This window comes from Phacochoerus africanus, chromosome 14, assembly GCF_016906955.1.
Source record: "Phacochoerus africanus isolate WHEZ1 chromosome 14, ROS_Pafr_v1, whole genome shotgun sequence".
NCBI classification, from domain to species: Eukaryota; Metazoa; Chordata; class Mammalia; order Artiodactyla; family Suidae; genus Phacochoerus; species Phacochoerus africanus.
The window spans coordinates 59,524,456-59,541,842 of NC_062557.1; the positions used below are offsets into that span (position 1 = coordinate 59,524,456).

Sequence of the window (17,387 nt, forward strand, 5' to 3'; positions counted from 1 at the left end):
AGCCCGTGCCAGGCCCCCTGACCGCCCCCCAGCTCCAGGCGAGCCCTCTGGACACACACAGAGCTGCTCCGGTGCCCTCCCTTCAGCAGGATTTGACGGGAGCACCCCCGGTGACCCCAGGCTCCCACCACCCACTGCCTGGCTGTCTTCAGGTCATGCCTTCGCCCCACGTGTTTACGCTGCTCAGAGCCCCCAGCCCCTGCCCTGCCTCACTCTCCCGTCAGCAAAGTTCCCAGGATCCTGGCCCTCTCTGAGTGTAAAGTGCCTCCACCCCCTGCCCCGCTGCCGCCCTGGCACTGCCCACGGACAGGCCATCCGGCCGCACCAGGCACGGCAGGCCACGCTGCCGGTCCTCTCCAGCCCCGGCTCAGCACTGTCCGCCTGATGAGCCTTCCCCCAGCTCAGCCGCGTCCTCAGCCCCTCCCTGCCACGACCCTGACCCCCGCCCACCGTCCCCGGGGCCCCGCCTCGCCTGACGCGCAGAGGCTCACGCGAGCAGCAGGCTCTCTAGCCCACCCACCCCTCGCCAGCGTCTCGGGGTTGATGAAGGTGGGGGAAGGACACAGCCAGAAACCACGTCGTGATACAAATGATAAATTATATTTCTACAGTAAATAAGTATCAAGAGTCAACACAAGCTCGAAACCAGCCACCTGCCCCGGGACTGAGGAAACAGCTGGCTGACACCCCTACCACGGTGCCTGGCAGGAGGGGCCTTGATGGCACGTGTCCCACGTGCATGGCAGTGCCAGTGGCTTCATGATCAGTGCAACGGGTGACAGGGACAGGGCGCCTGGGGACGGGCCTGAGACCGGGGCTGGGGGCATCTGCTTGGACCTTCGTGGCCCAGTGGCTGTAAGTCACTGAAAGGTCGGGTTGGGACAGGCTCGTGACTCTTAGGAGTCACTGCCAGGAGCACGGTCCCGGCGCCTCCCTGGGAGTGTCCTCCCCCGGCCGCTGTGGAGGGCCAGAGCCGCGGGAGTAAGTGCAGCCCCCTGTCCAGCCCCAGGCCCCCGCGCAGGCAGGGCCGAGGCTGGGCCAGGGAGCAGCCGGGGCAGTTCCCAGGCATCCTCGGCATTTCTAGGGGCCTGTGCCCAGGGCTCGGGGTCAGATCTGGAACCAGAGAGAGGGGCCGAGGGGCCCCAGGGCTCAGCTGCCCTTGGTGTCCGAGGGGAGGCGCCCACCAGGCCAGGTGCCCAGACCCAGGGTTTGGGGGGGGCAAGTCCCTTCTCTGGGGAGAAGCACGTCTTCTCTGGTTTTTAGTTTGTGACTTAATACTCTTTTGCAGTGGCGGGGGGCGAGGAGAGCAGGGGAGAGAGGTACGATTAGGGCCCGTCTGTGACGCGTGGCTCCTGCGGGAGGCGCGGCGTCTCTTCCTCCCCGACATCAGAGGAGACTACGGCTACGGCGCCGCGTGTGTCGCGAGTTGGCAGGCAGGTGGGCTGCGGCCAGCCCTGGCCCCTCGCACCCTCAGCCCGGGGCTGTCCCCTCCCTCCTGGTCGTGCCATCCCCACACTGTCCCCACCCCTACCCGGAGCGTGGCCAGGACAGAGGAGGACACGGACACGGGGCTCCAGACGTCTTGCCCGTCCCAGGCCCCGCTGGCCGCGCACAGGCCTTCGGTCCCGACACGGCGCGAGCTGGCAGGCCAAACCCGGTGCGTCACGTCCCCACGTCGGGCTTGGTCTTAAATTTCTTGACGTTGGCCTAGGAGTATGAAAACCAGCCTCGCACGCAGGACCCAGCCCCAAAGGCTGCGAGTCCATCGGTTTGGTGACTCACGGGACAGGGGTGGGGAGGAAGAGGCGACGCGAGGCCGGGAGCTCTTGGTACTGTGGTAGTTTGTGTCTTCAAAATAAACACCCTTTACGTGTCATCAACTTCCCGTATTTTTCCCTATAAAGAATTTGCTTTAGTTTTTCCATAAGGCATTTTCCGTCTCTTCCTATTTAGATTTTCTTACAGAGTCAAAACCATAAATAAGAGCATTTAGACCACTCGCAGGACACTGCCAATGTCTTAGTTCAGCCAGACCGGGTAAGTCCTATCCAAACTAGACAGTTAAATAAGAACCACGTTATAAAAATATTAGCCAAAAAAAGACTATTCGGTAGTTCTGCAAACTCAAATATGAAACGGCACTGAACCCAGTGTGCGCAGGCGTGTGCAAGCACGGAGCACGTGGCGGGGTTACGCTCAGGTTAGTCTAAAGCTCGCGCTAGTGGACTTCATTCGAGCTCTTCCACGGTGGTGGCGAGTGCGTCGAACTCACACACGAGTCAAAGAAAAGGACGTGATGCATAAGCGCCTCCCCGAAGGGTCAGGGTCTGAGGAGCCGGCACCCCGTCCCGGCCGCACCCGGCGCCGGGGTGTCCCGAGGGCTGGGCTGGGGGGCCGAGTCCTGGGCAAGTGGGGTCCCAGAGGCCCTGGGCTGAGGCTGGGCCGGCACGCGCACCGCCGCCTCCCTGTCCGGGGCCCCAGGGAGCCCGTGGGTCTCCGCAGGGGCCGGAGCTGCACCGGGGTGGCGGCCAGGGCGGCTGGACAGGCTCAGAGCCCGTGGGCTAGGTGACACCTCGTGGGCCCGCCACCCCCAGACGGAGGGCCAGGGCTGCAAGGACACCCATTGATGAGGAAGCTGGACGGGGAAGCCCTAACACCCACCCCCCCAACTCTGGGACCCCACGACAGGGGCCGGGCCGAGCACTAGAGCAGGAACGGGTTGGTTGTGCCGGTGGCCTGCGCTGCCGACGGGGGGACGGCCATGGTGCCCACCATGCCCACGGCGACGGGGCCCAGGGGGGTCAGGGAAGGACCGCTGGGCCCCAGAGCTGGGTGTGAGGCTGCGGAGGGCACAGAGGCCACGGCGACGGGCTCCACCCCGGGGCCAGGCCCGAAGGACGCACTGCTCCCCAGAACCGGGCTCCCCCGCAGCTGGTTCAGCGTCAGCGGCTGCGGCTGGTTCACCTGGAAGGGGTTGACCGGGGCCGAGGCCGCCGCGGCACCTGGGGAGAGAGCGGGGCGGTGGGGGCCTTGGTCAGAGCAGCGGAGCCCCAGGCCTGTGGGCTGGCAGAGCACAGCCACGGCGCTCGGCGGCGCCCCGCCCGGCCTGCCCCATGTCAGAGGGGGAGACTCCGGCCACGCGACCAAGAGAGCGGCCGAGGTCACAGAGCCGGGCGGCCGGCAGGTGGGCAGGCGCCTCCTCCAGGCCGGCGCCCCAGCCTCCTTCGGCAGCGACGGCCAGCACTGCTCTCCGCAGGGGCTGGGGGAGAGGGCAGCCGCCGGGCAGGTGGAACCACAGCGTGCGGCCGAGAGCTGCGGTCCCACGCTACACTCTGGGACCCTGGCGTTACAAAGGCTCTGAGAAGTCCTGCGGTCATAAGCGGACACAGCTCCATCCTCCCCAGATGTGTTTCTACACCGTCTCTCGTATCAGAAAGGCTTCTCCCCTTTCAGCAAAAACACCTACGACACGCGGCCAAAAACATGGGAGCTGCTGGCCCTGGGGCTCCACACAGCCCGCCCTGCTCACAAAGGCTGCTGGGAGGCACCCCAGTCTCCCGCGGGAGACGCCGCCCCTTCTCCCCCAGGACACCCCAGCGTTCTCGCATCAGCCACGCCTCGTGGCCTTAGGAGGGAGCCGCGCAGTTCACCCTCAGCGAGAGACGAGCACACAGACCGCAGAGCAGGAAGAGGACGGGGCAGAGCCCGGAGAGGCCCTGGCGGCCTGACGGCGCCCCCACGGCCCGCCAGCAGGGCTCCCGCACGCGCCCGCCCACAGCAGGGATCTGGGTTCTGATCTAGCTCTGCCCCGGAGCCACCCCCGAGAAGCCACCACAACCCCACCCATCTCAGGACCCAGGCACGACACACCCCACTTTCGCCTGCGGGTCCCCAACCTCAGCCCTGCTGAGTCCTCACGTCTGAGGTCAAACTGTAACCCGTTCCTGTCCCTGGGGAGCCCGAGGCCTTCCTGGGAAACCTTTGGGGAAGGGGGGGGGGTTCCCTAGAGGAAGAAGGCTGCCTGACCAGGCCTGAACGGGGGGTCCGAGCACCGCTCCCCCCAGAAGAGGAGGGCGACGTCCCAGCAGAGGCGACCGGCTCCGCAGCAGAGGGCAGCTCACGCAGCTGAGGGCCCGAGCACGTGGGCCGGGCGGGGGCCGGGCAGGGGCCGGGCGGCCACCAGCGGGAGGGTGGGGCTTGTCGTACAGCCCACAGGCAGCCCCTGACGGGGCAGAGCCGGCCGACAGGGAGGGGGGGTTGGGGGGCCCAGTTCCCCGGCCCCAGCACTGTCGTTCAGCTGACCCAGAACCAGTGCTGCCTAGAGAGTCGCCCTGGCTGGGCCAGTAGGCCAGGAGCAGCTTCTGCTCAGCGGCCCCCCACCGAGAGGACAGGGGCCTCTTCCAGCCCATCCCCAGGGCCCCAGAGAGGTGCGGCTGCTGGTCCGCCCTTGGGGAGGAGCCCCCAAGCGGCCGCAGAGGTCAGCGCCCCCAGGCCTGCCCCACAGCCCTTCCCAGGAAGGGCAGGCGGTCAGAGGGAGCCCAGGAAGCAAGCCTACCTGGTGCCAGGAAAGGGTTGAGGGACTGTGCCGGCGGGGCTGGCCTGGTCACCAGCGAGTCCAGGTTCACCAGGGCCGCGTTGGGGCCCAGAAAGGACTCGGGCGTTTTCCGGGCGCTGCTGGGCTTGCTTGAGGTGACGGTCAGGGGCTGAGACTCCAGGGCGTCTGGGCTGGCGGTCCCACTGCTCTGGGCTGGTGGAGAGGCCACCTTGGCTGCAAAACAAGGACACGCGGGCTGGTGTGTGTGGCGCGCGGGGCCCAAGACCGGCACGTTGACCCGGGAGCACCTCCCGGCCACCTGCGCAGCTGCCCTGAGGACGGGGTGTTCCCTGCAGCGTGGTTTCCAACAGCCCCAGACCGGGGCTGGCAGGCAGCAGGGCAGGGTGGGCACACCCAGACCCACGCTAGGGCCAGGGCCTGGTGAGGACAGAGCCAGGCCACCTGCCAGGTGAGAGAAGCAGCGACGGAACAGAACAGCACAAGCTCCACAAGCAGGAAGGGGTTCTTTTGGGGTAGTGGGTTGACGTGAGTCATTTACATGTTTTAATGCTTTCCTTTTCTATTTTTTTTTTTTTTTTTTTTTTTTTAGGGCTGCACCCACGGCATATGGAGGAGGTTCCCAGATTAGGGGCCAAACGGAAATTACAGCCGCTGGTCTATGCCACAGCCACAGCCACAGCCACAGCAACTCGGGAACTAAGCTGAGTCTGTGGTCTACACCACAGCTCACGGCAACGCGGGATCCCTGACCCACTGAGCAAGGCCAGGGATCGAACCTGCATCCTCACGGATACTAGTTGGATTTATTTCCACTGTGCCATGACGGGAACTCCCAATGCTCTCATTCTCTAAATATTCTACAATGAACATGAATTTCTTGACAGTAGGAAAAAAGCAAATTATTATTTTTTTGGTCTTTTTTTTTTTGTCCTTTTTGTCCTTTTAGGGCTGCACCAGCAGCATATGGAGGTTCCCAGGCTAGAGGTTGAATCGGAGCTGGAGCCGCCAGCCTACGCCAGAGCCACAGCAATGCCAGATTCGAGCCGCGGCTGCGACCTACACCACAGCTCAGGGCAACGCCGGATCCTTAACCCACTGAGCAAGGGCAGGGATGGAACCAGAAACCTCATGGTTCCTAGTCGGATTCGCTTCTGCTGCGCCATGGCGGGAACTCCAGAGCAAATTATTTTTAAAAATTCAGCCAACAGAGGGTGTGTGCCGAGACAGGCCCAGGGGCAGGGGGCTGCTCTGCCAAGATGCGAGATGGTGACGGGGACACAGGTCCCTAAAAATGGTCGCACTCTCCACTCAGCAGCCCCATTTCTAGGAACCTGACGGGGGGAAATAACGCCGCGTGTGAACAGGGCTTTGAGCGGGGGCGCATGCGGCCACGTCGCTTACTTCAGCACAACCTGACCCCCCGAGACGCCCTCCCCGCACTCACAGTAACTTATCGCTCAGCCACACGGGGGTGCCACAAGGCCACTTCTAAAGGATTTTTTTGGCTGTACCCATGACATGTGGAAGTTCCTGGGGCAGGTATGGAACCTGCACCACAGCAGTGACCCGGGCCACTGCAGTGACAATGCTGACTCCCTAACTACTGGGCCACTGGGGAACTCCCTCAAGGATTTGTAATGTCACAAGATGTTGCATCTGCTTTGCCACAGGAGCGGCGGGGACAAATACAAGCTCAGCCAGAGGCTGTCCACACGCGCCGTTCAGAGCAAGTACCGAAAGGAAACACAGCGGCCCAGCGCGGATGCAAGATTCAGAGATGACTTTTCTTTTTACTTTTTAGGGCCGCAGCCACGGCATGTGGAGGTTCCCAGGCGAGGGCTCGAATCGGAGCTGTAGCCGCCGGCCTACACCACAGCCATAGCAACATCAGATCCAAGCTACACCTGCGACCTACACTACAGCTCACGGCCACACCGGATCCTTAACCCACTGAACGAGGGCAGGGGTCAAACCCGCATATTGAGAGATGATTCTCATGTTCCTCCAGAAACTGTTCCCGACCCACTGAGGTGCGGACACCTGCAGACCTGGGGTGAGGTCTTCACAGGCACAGGGAAGGGGGCCCGGGAAGCAGACAGGACAGCTAGGTTGACCTCCGGCCCGTGGAGGAGACCCAGGAATGGTGTGGCCTTTACTGCAGCACAAGAAGGGCCCCGGGAAGCGGCAGCCCCGGGGCCTCTGCGCCCTCCCCCCCGCCCCCGAGCAGAGAGGCCCAGGCTGCTCCCACCTCAGACCAGCCCACAGCCTGTGGCTGCTGCTGGGGAAAAGCGAGCCAAGTGGCGGTGGGGACAGGGAGGGGATAGGGAGGGGAGAGAAAGGAGAGAAGGGGGTCCGGGCGGCGGGGAGGCGGGTTCTGGGGAGGGCAGGGCCGAGGGCTCCGTCCCCAGCCCCACGGGGCCGTGTGAAGAGGGCTTCCGGCCCAGTCTCCGCACCCCGCCCTGTGTGGGTCCCCAGTCTACCTGCAGCGGGGCGGTTCTGGGAGAGGGAGTGCCTCCGGGGAGCTGGGAGGAGCAGGCGGTGGAGACGGGGGCCGGGCCGAGCCCGGAAACAGCCCGGCAGGAGGGGCGGGTGATGGGGCCTCAACCACAGTCACGGCCGTGAACTCCCGCGCCTGGGCCCCTCGCCCCACCAGACCCGAGGGAAGGCACGGAGCTGCCAGGCTCGGCAAGCCGACGCTCCCTCCCGCAGGAACGCCAACGGCCCGGCTGGGCGAGCGCACGGGACGCCGTGGAAGCCACGACCGCCTCGACGTACCCGTCTTCTGCGAAGTTCGGAGGCTGTCAAATTCAGAAAAGTCATCCTTAGCGGTGCCGTTCAGATTACTGAAGAGATCGAAGGCCCCTGGAGAGAGAGCGGCAGTGACTGTGGGGACATACGCCTTTTCTCCGAAGGTGGGCTGGCATCTCTCCCCAGGGCAGCAGGGCGGGGGGCACCAGGAGCGGCCGGGCCTCCCCACGCAGGACGGGTGCGTGCCTGCCCCTGCTCCTCCCGTCCCACCCCAGACCAAGCCAAGGAGCAGAAGGGGTCTCACCGGAGGCGGAGGTGGGCCTGGCGGCCGAGGCCACAGCCCAGGCGTCAGTGGCTTTGCCGGCAGTGGGGGCGGGCTGCTGCGGGGCGGCCCAGGGGTCTGAGCCCTTGGAGACGGAGTGTGTGCTGGCTCCAGCGGGCACCCCCCATGGGTCAACAGAGGCAGCTGGCTTGGCACCTGTGGAAAAGCGGGGGCGGCTCGGAGATGCCCCCAGAAGGTGCTGGGCAGCCGGAGCGAGGGAGAGGACCCTGGGCCACGTGGGGAGAGCGAGCTGGACGGGGCCGTAGAGAAGGGACCTTCCCACCCGCCTGGGCCACAGTGGGGGAGCGGCTTTAGCAGCGCAGGCTTTCAAAGGGTGGGTGACCGCAACCTGGCTTTGCCCTGAGGGATGCAGTGACGCCAACACCCAAGCGAGTGTCCCTGGAGAATCAGCTCTGCACACACGTGTGCACACAACACACCATGTGCCTCCTCTCCTCCTGCAGGGCACCCCAGGCGGCCACAACCGGCCCCACACCAGGGCACGGGCCCTTCCCTCAACGGCTCTGTTCACCACGGAGCGGGGGTGGGGGATGGGGGGAGCAGTGGGGCCCCTGAGGACAGGCGAGCACCTCTCCCCGGCCAGGACCACCTGAGCCGTGCTTGCGAGAGTAGCTAGGAGGTCACTGGACACGATACTGAGTGAGGACGGGCACGGACAAGGGGTCCAGCTGCCCCGCCAGGCAGAGGCCGTCTGTGAACTCCAAGGCCACCCACTGGCCCCGGACACGGAGGGCCGCCTCCCGCAAGAGCCCTCGCTCTGCCCGCAGGGCCTCGGCAGGCCCAGGCCGGGCCACACGGCCGACGGGCGCCTGCAGCGTGAGCGGGAGAGGACGAACAGTGCAGAAGGAGCCTCCTCTCAGAGCCCAGACAGGCGCCGTGCCCGCTGCCGCCCCAGCCCGGCTCACGGAGGCTCCAGGGCACAGGGAGGCGGCCACGTCCAGGGTTACGGCGTGCGCGGGCCGGGGCGCGGAGGGCAGCGCTGGCAGAGGCCTTCGGAATCCCAGGCTGTGAGCCCTGCCCAGCCCGGGGGCCGCGCTCCTAGCGGCTCAGCCTCCCTCCCCCCGGCGCCCTCTTCGGGGAAAGAAGGCAGGGCTCGCTCCCGAGGGCGGCTTTCCAAGCAGCATTTCTTGCACCCAGAGGGTGCAGCTAGCAGTGCTCGGGCAGAGACTCTGACCTTCCTCCTTATGAAGGGATGGGTTTCGGGGTGGTGGGCTGGCCCCCCAAACGCACACTAGCAGGTTCTACCAGAGACTCAGGAGTAACCTGACCCCGGGCCTCGCCCAGAGCCTGGGATGAAGGGAGCCAGTGCAGGGGCCACCGGCAGTGAGCCTGGGCTGCCAAGGGCAGGGAGGTCACAGAGGCTGGGGAACAGCAGGCGGCACCGCCTGTGCTGACACCCAGAAACTCCCCAGGGCGCGCAGAAGGAGGTGTCCACACACAAGACACTGCACGAGCTCGGACCCCAACCGCGGGGAAGACTCTGGCCCAGGGAGCAAGGAGGGGAAAGGCAAGCACGTGAAAACGGGCTCTCTCTCGATGCTGCAGGCTGAGGAACATCCCCGGGCTGGGGGCCTTGAGCACCAAGCCCGCCCCTCGCCTGCTGTGTGACTTCATTGCAGCCAACAGCCTCTCTGGGCTCTGATGGTCTGCACTCCCGGTCACTGGTACGAATGCATGCCACGTGCATCAGAACTGAGAAGATGGCCCTGGACTGGCAAGTGGCAAAAGATGGCAGAGTGGCATCCGTGAACCACAGCGGCCACCGCAGATGTGCTCTGATGAGCCCAACCAGGTTCTTGATGTTTAAAATTCAGTGTCACCATTTAAACATCTGATGCCCAGGTTTCAGCTTTCAATCTTCCCTTACTGCTAAATGGCCACACAAGACGTGGTTTCTCTCCAAGACGGAGTCACTCAACCACAAAAGGGGACGGGGTACGGATGTGTGCCGCCAGACGCGTGAGCTCTGAACACAGACCAAGGTGCAGGTGTCTGAGAGCTTTAAAAACACACATCCCTGGGAGTTCCCGTCGTGGCGCAGTGGTTAACGAATCCGACTAGGAACCATGAGGTTGCGGGTTCGTCCCTGCCCTTGCTCAGTGGGTTAAGGATCCGGCGTTGCCGTGAGCTGTGGTGTAGGTTGCAGACGCAGCTCGGATCCTGCGAGATTTGACCCCTGGCCTGGGAACTTCCATATGCCGTGAGAGCGGCCCAAGAAATGGCAAAAAGACAAAAAAAAAAAAAAAAAAAACCACCACACATCTCCTCTGTGCCAACCAGGTAAGACACACCCCTGGCAAGTCAGTCGGTTAAACAGACCACAGACCACGACAGAGGGCAGAGGAAAGGCCGCCTCCCTCCCAGCAGCCCAGGCCCAGCCCCCGCCCCCGCGCAGCTCCGGATTCAGCACTCTTCAGGCTCCCGGGCTCACACGCTCTTTCCTGGGCACAGACACCACCCACCCGGTGTACTGGTCCCGTCACGGTCCTGAAAGGGACTGAGGGTCTCTCCTAAGGAAGAGCCCACCCGAGACTTTACATGAGAACTCTTCTCAGACTGAAAAACAAAGTCCGACCCACTGTCTAGAAGGGCCCACCGTCCATGCCCACAAGGAGAGCCGAGGGCACTGGCGGGGCTCCACCCAGGCCCTGAGGCCACCCGTCCAGGGGTCGGCCCCACTCCGATGCTGCCCATTTCACACCAGCAGGCCCCAGACGGGGACCCACAGCACAAGCGCAGCCTTCTGCCGAGCACAGCGGGCCCCCGCGTGGCCTGGCCAATCCCGCACCAGGATGCGTTCACAGAGCCGCCCCGAGCCCAGCCACATGCGCTGCTCCCACACCAGCCAGGACGGAGCTCGGGGCCCCCGGCGAGCTTCCAGGGCACCGAGTTGAATACAAAAGACAGTTCCAGTTTGGGGAAACAGAGACCTCGAGACACAGGGAACGTGGCATACGACAACCACTCAATGCTATGAGACCACGTCCAGAGACCAGCCTCGGCCACTGGGGCCCAGGCACCCAGAGGCCCCCCAGAAGGGCGGGCTGAGCAGGAACCATCCCGAAACCCCTGCAGGAGGAAGCCCCCTCGCCCAAGATCTCCAAGGTCAAACACACGGCGCCACACTCGTGTTCCAAACCTCCCAGCAGAGCCTCTCCTTCCAGCAGAACTCGACAGCGCCCAGTCCAGCAAACCGCTTTACTGCGGCTTTAAACGCCACGGAGAACTGCAGGCAGCAGGTCCCCTTTGCATCGGCAGGTGGGTCAAGCACCGCCCAATCCCTGCCCAGTGACAGCCACGTGACTCGGCTGGCCCGGGCTGGGTACTGCAGTCTCTCCGTCCGGGGTGCAGTTCTGGGGCCGAGAGCGCGGACACCCGTCCCGGAAGAAGGACGAGCCCCGTGGGACGTGTGTGGGAAGCAGGGGAGAAAGGACCAAAGTGGAAACCCTTTCACAGGGGGACGCAGTGCAGCCTGACCCACGGCCCTCGCGAGGGGCTGCGGAGACCTGGAACCCGCCGCCGCCGCCGCCGCCCCCGCCCCCACCCTGCAAGCCCTCCCCCTCCAGCGGGCAGCAGGGCGTGAACAGGGGCTCTTTACCGAATGCTGGCCAGGGGTCCGAAGCACTGGCCTGGGCTGCCGGCCCGCCCCAGGGGTTGGTCTGGCCGGCTGAGGTGGACGGGCCCCAGGGCTCTGCTTTCTGGGCAGCAGGGCCCGAGCCGGGCAGGGCATCCATCAGGTCCAGCAGCGTGGTCTGCGGCGGGTGGCAGCCGTGCTTTTTGACAAGGAGAGAAGGGGCAGGTTTACGTTGCTGGCCTTGCGTGTGGCCTGCACCGGGCGCGGAAGCTTCTGGAAGGCCCAGCTCCCCTCTGTCGGCCCCGCCCCCACCCCCGGGGCATCGCTGAGTCCCAGTCAAGACCAGCCCCAGCCACGCGGAGCTAGTCCTCTGGGCCAAGCGCCCTGCCCTCTGTCCATGCTCCTCAGGGCCCCCTCCCCAGATGCTGTCCCCAGACCCGCCCTGGCCCCGCTGCCAGCGCCGTCCACCCCGCCCTCACCCCCCAGGGGAAGCCGCTGGAGCGCCGGGGCCGGGGCCTGGGGTGAGGGCTCTGTCTCCTGATGGGACGACCAGGGCGTGGAAGGAAAAGCCACCGCAGCCGCCTGGCATTCGGTCCCAGGCGGGAAGCCCGGCACAGAGTAAGGAGACTCCGGGCACTTGATTCGCCACGTGAGCCAGCCCCGCCCCGTGGGGCGCTCACCTCTTTCTTTGCTGGGCCTTTCACTGTGTCTCTGCGGCTTTCTTCCAGGGCCATCTGCAACCTGAGGTCATCGCCCCGCCTGAGGCGCTCTTCCTGCAGAGGACAAGGGACCGCAAGGCTGGCGGCCACCCACACCGCTCCAGAGCCAAGCCCTCGGAGCCAGCGCCGGAGATCAAAGCTGCGCTATGCGGGCTTCGAGGGGGGGGTCCGAAGACACCCTGCCCGCCGTGTGGCTTCCACTCACTTCTGATCCCACCGAGGCGGTTGCAGGCACCACCGAACGGGAAAAAGGAAATACTTCCTCTAAAACGCCTCTTCTCACATGAAAATGGCTTTGCAACCCTCTCTAAGGGGAGCAGCGACCTGGCTCCTCACGGAACCCGAGAGTCTGACAGCCCAGAAGGGCCTCCCAAGAGGACAGGAGCCACAGCCACCCCCAGCCCGCTGCGTGCGCGTCCGGAAAACGAGTGTCTGTGTTTGCTATGGTTTCTAATGGAAAGGATCCCTTGTGCTGCATTTACATTTACTCAGGGCAAAGTCACCACCCACAGAGAGACTGGGCTGTCCTGGCTTCCAGATGCGGACCGACTACACAGGAACACACGTGCCGGATCTGACTGTGAGACGCGGGTACTGACCTACCAGGGGCCGTTGCCCCGGGGGCCTCTCTGCGCCCCCGGCCCCGAGAGCAGGGCCAGGATCCACAGGGAGGTCCGGCTGCGCGTCCCAGGCGGCCGGAGGAGCCAGGGCGGGACCTTCTGTGACCATGACCTTCTGACTGCGGCAGTCACAGTGACACTGGCTTCCATCCACCCCTCGCCCACCCCTCGGGACCACTTCTGGGGGGGGGGGCCCTCGGGTCCAATGCACCTCCCTGCCCTTGGGACCAGAGCCAGCCCAGGGCCGACGCCTGGGAAGGGTCTCCCGTGGCTCCGCGCCTCCTGCTCCGTGGGAACTGGGCGCAAGAGCGCCCACCCTTCTGCACGTCGTCTGGGCGCCGCTGCGTCTTATTTATTCTCAGGCTCCAGCTGCTCCTGACCCACCTTGCGGCCCGCGGCCCGCACGGGCGTGGAGGGGCTGCAGGGTTCCCGGAAGCACGTCCTGAAAGCCCTTCCTGATGTGACTCAGCGGGGCCCCAGGGACACAGGCACACACGGGTGCAGCCCCGGGTGGCACCTGGGGATGCTCACCTGCTCGGCCACCTCTCTGCTCATGGCCAGCGCCAGCTGCAGCTGCAGCTCCTCCTCGCCACTCGTCTGCGGTCGCGCCTGCTCCAGCTCCGAGGACACCCGCGGGGAGGTGGCTGTGGGGGAGGCAGGGTCAGCGCGGGCAAGGACCGCCGTCGCCCGTCAGACAGCCCACTCCCCACGCCCACGCCCACGGGCAGGGCCACGACAGGGCCATCCAAGTTCCAGGGGTCAAACCAACGTCACAGGCCCGCGAGCCCTCGGCACAGCCGGCGCCAGGCCTCCTCCTCTGCGCCCGGGGCAGAGGCGCACAGCTCCCGGGACAGCACAGCTCGGAGAAGACGGAGCAAAGACCCTCCAGAAGAACAAGGCTTCGGAGGGCTTGGAACGCCTCGCAAGACCCCGGGCAGGGAAGACCCTCACTCTGAATCTCCTGGCAGAAGGGACCATGGAAAGCGAAGGCCATTTGTGCAGTGACCCTGACACTTCTTTTTCATTTTTTGCTTTCTAGGGCCGCACTCATGGCCATACGGAGGTTCTCAGGCTGGGGGTTGAATCGGAGCTACGGCCACACGGGATCCAAGCTGCATCTGGGACCTACACCACAGCTCACGGCCACGCCGGATCCTGAACCCTCTGAGCAGTGCCAGGGATCGAACCCGCATCCTCACAGATACCAGTCAGATTTGTTTCTGCCGTGCCACCACGGGAATTCCACATCCTGAAAGTTTTCAAGTAAAACTGCACACTGACCTGAAGCAAAAAACATATGGGGACGTTTTTGCTGAAGCTCTTGACCGAGTGCGTTTAAACACTTGGAAGCCAGCTCTTCCTGAAGGGGTGAGATGGGAATTACCAGCGGACCCTGACACAGCCCCACGGAGGCCAGGCCGGGCCGCCCCACGCGGGAAAGGCCAGGCCGGCCCGGCATCCTGCTGTCCACGTCGGGAGCCCCGGCGCCGCGGAGGCTGGACGCGGGGCTTTGGGAGCAGGAGCCGGGTGTGCGCCCCCCCACCCCTGCCCCCAGCCCAGGAGAGGGTCCCCGAGGCCGCCGTCCGAGGAGGTGTGGAGCCACCTCCCTCTGGGCCTCGGAGCAAGCTGCTGCTCCTCCAGGTTCCAGGGCTGGGCTTCCCGTCGGGTCCACGAGCATCTGCCCCGCGGTGCGGCGGGTCCTGCTGCAGGTGCTCCCAGGGGAAGGCCCAGGCTGGGCTGCTCACTGTCACACCCGCCCCCAGAGTCTGACAAAGCAGCTGGCAAACACCCAGCAAGCGGATGGAGGGACACGGGCAGGGACAGAAGCAGAAGCCCGTTTCGCGGCCGGGAAGACGCGAGGGCGGTACTCCCACCGGCGCTCTCACATCGGGTGCAGCAGACCCAACCCCAGGCCGCCCCCAAACGCTGCTTTTCGCTCCACCCCCAACCTGAGCGGGCCTCTTAGGAGAAAGTAAAAGGTGAGGAAGGGTCCTGACGGGGGCGGGGGGGGGGGGGAGGTCTGGATGCTGTGCTCTGGCGACAGCGAATGACCGGACAGGCCATGCGGGGAGGGCCCCGAGGAATCCACCCCAGAGCAGGTGGGGCCGCAGGCAGCAAGGGCCGGCGCTGTCATGGGCCCCGCTTTGTCCAAGAGCGCAGAAGAGACACAGAACACACAGCAGTGGGATTTCACTTGGAACAATCGCACGGCCCGAAGCACAGTGTGTTCACGATGATTCATCATCAACCAAAAGGAACATTTGGGAAAAAAAAAAGGCCGGCAACCAAGAGCCTCCTGTCTACTCTGAGCCAGTGAACAGGTCAAGAGCAAAAAATGCCGCAGTTACAAAAACACAAACACACTTTTCGAAATAAAATCAAGTCAGATTCCAGCCTAGTGCATCACCCCAATTTCCAAAGCACTTCTTTAGAAATAAAGCGAGAGCCACAAAAAGTCCTCAGCTCCATCGCGACAACCCCGCTTCTTCATGACGTGCCGAAGAAAAGCACGTTTGTGCTGGTTTTCTTCCCAAACGTCACCTCTTCCCATGGCAGGTGGCAGAGCAGACTGCTGGGAACAAGGGATCGGACGGAGGGGGGGGGCACGGCTGCAGGGGGGCGCTGGGGGGGGTCACAGCTGGGGAGACGGCCTGAGGAAGGCAGCTCTCTGCCCAGATCACAACCACTCAGGCTGCCCGTGCCCAGCATTCTTTTTTTTTTTTTTTTGTCTTTTGTCTTCTTAGGGCCACACTTGCGGCACATGGAGGTTCCCAGGCGAGGGGTCTAACTGGAGCTGGAGCTGCGGGCCACAGCCACAGCCACAGCAACCCCAGATCTGAGCCGCATCTGCGACCCACACCACGGCTCACGGCAGTCCCGGATCCTTCACCCACGGAGCGAGGCCAGGGAGCGACCCCGCAACGTCATGGTTCCTGGTCGGACTCGCTGCCGCTGCGCCGCGGTGGGAGCTCACAGCCTCCTTCTCGATGAGCCGTCTCGGAGGCCGCTGCCCAAACCCTCCGTTTATAACACACATGGCACATCTGGCCCCCTCCTCACTCCCAAAAGGAAACCGTGAGCGGACACAGAGGACAGACCCCATCCCACCCCCCCGAGCGGAGTGAGCCCCGTCCTGGCGGGGACGCGGCTACTTGGCCGATTCAGCGGGGCCAGGCTCAGAGCGGGGACCTTCTGGAGAAGTGTCCCCGGTGCCTCTCGCCTCTCTCTCGGCCTCTCGGCAGCGCATCTGCGAGGCCAGCCTGGCTTCAAATGCAAATGTGCGCGCCTGCGGCGGTGGCGGCGGCGGCTCAGCTGACAGCGGGATACTGTGCGGCCGGCCGGCCGGAAGCGGCTCGCCACATCCGTGTGCAGCCAGACAAAGGGTCTTCCCCTACAGGCTGTGGTTTCATGAACGGATGCAGGGCTCTCAGCTGCGCAGATGCCAAGGCTCGCGGCCGCCAGCGAGTGTCAGCTGAGCCGCACACAGAGGTCCCAGGTGCGAGGGAGGCACCCCGGCCCCACAAAGGGGCTCCTGTGCCCGTGCACGTGACAGTGAACAGAGAGGGTTGTGAGATAGGCCTGAATGCACCCTTCCGACCCCTGGGCCTGGGCCGGGCCCTGCTCCGAGGAGCCCCACGACTAGCGGGGACGGAGGAAGAAGCAAGCGTCCTGGGGCCACCTGCTCCCGGGCGCCCCCTGCAGGCAGGAAGGAGGACAGGCGCTAATCACTCAGGGGGCCCCAGGGAGGAGCAAGAAGCTCTGCCAACCGTGCCTGAGGGTCACGGGCAGAGCAGGCCTCCCGTCCACCCTTTCCGGCCGCTCCCTGGGGGACAGGCCAACAGGGAGCCTCAGGAAGAGAACCAGAACACCTCCCAGTGCTTCCCGCACGCAGCCCACTCGCCTGCTCCAGGACGGGCCGGCCCTGTGCTGCAGGTGGACGGCGGTTCCCAGCTGCGCCCCTGAAAGAAAGTGTCAGGCGGCCGACATCGGGTAATTTCGAAAGAAGCAAGCAAAGCAGTCAAGGTAACGGAAACACAGAAACTGCTTCTCATCGGCTCCGTTGCGCAATTTTCCTAAAAGGCACTTCTGTCTGCAGTCATGCACGCTGATTGAAGGGAGCCCGGCTTCCCCACAGGGGCTCTGGACAGTGACCTGGGACCCGGTGACGCCCGGTGAAGCCCGGGGCTCGTGGGCTGCAGGTGGGCTCCTCTGACAACTTGGCAAGAATGCCAGGTCACCAGGCCTCGGGGCCCAAGCCCTGCTGCCACTCTGCCAACCCCATGCCCACCGGATGACAGGACACCGAGTTCCAGCCCTGGCCCCAGCCCTAGCCCTGCCACTGACCAGCAGCGAGGCCAACCTCTGTGCTTCTGCTTCCTCATCTGTGACATGCACTGGGGGAGGGGCCAGGAGTGCCCACGACACAGCTGCCCCCATGCCCAGGGCCGCTCTCCGCTTCTCCCACAGCCTAGACTGGTTAGGCAGGGCTGTGGCGGGTACTCCGCTCTCCATCTCACAGTGGCCCAGTCCTTTCTGGGGAGGCCGTGGTCTCTGCCCTCCTGTCCCTGCTGACCCTGAGCGAGGGCTGGGACTGCTTCTCCCCTGCCCAGTGCCCAGTTCCCCAGCCCAGCTAAGTTCCCTCCTCGTGCTTCCTGGGTCTTGCTGAACCTGGTGACACCTTCCTGTGCCCCATAGGCCACCTCCCGAGTTAAGGGCGACCCTTGGGCATGGAGGACATGCCCACGCAGACTCTCCAGGGTCCTCACCCCCCAGCTCACAGGGTGGGCAGAGGCGACAAGTTATGAGAAAAGCAAGCTCAGTCCCCTGG

General features: G+C 64.7%; 1 protein-coding gene across 5 annotated transcripts in view; it reads right to left on the reverse strand.

Annotated features, from left to right (window-relative positions):
• Positions 1-578: 578 nt before the first annotated feature.
• The window catches only part of EPN2 (epsin 2), a 63,439-nt gene continuing 46,630 nt past the window's right edge, over positions 579-17,387 (reverse strand). For all 5 annotated transcript variants that reach the window (XM_047758989.1, XM_047758984.1, XM_047758987.1 and 2 more), the window contains 7 exons: positions 13,091-13,203; positions 11,901-11,993; positions 11,245-11,419; positions 7,608-7,781; positions 7,331-7,417; positions 4,556-4,768; positions 579-3,002 (listed from right to left, as the gene is read on the reverse strand). In XM_047758989.1, the coding sequence (XP_047614945.1) occupies positions 2,704-3,002; positions 4,556-4,768; positions 7,331-7,417; positions 7,608-7,781; positions 11,245-11,419; positions 11,901-11,993; positions 13,091-13,203 (1,154 nt within the window). In that variant the 3' untranslated portion in view covers positions 579-2,703. The remainder of the gene's footprint in view (positions 3,003-4,555; positions 4,769-7,330; positions 7,418-7,607; positions 7,782-11,244; positions 11,420-11,900; positions 11,994-13,090; positions 13,204-17,387) is intronic.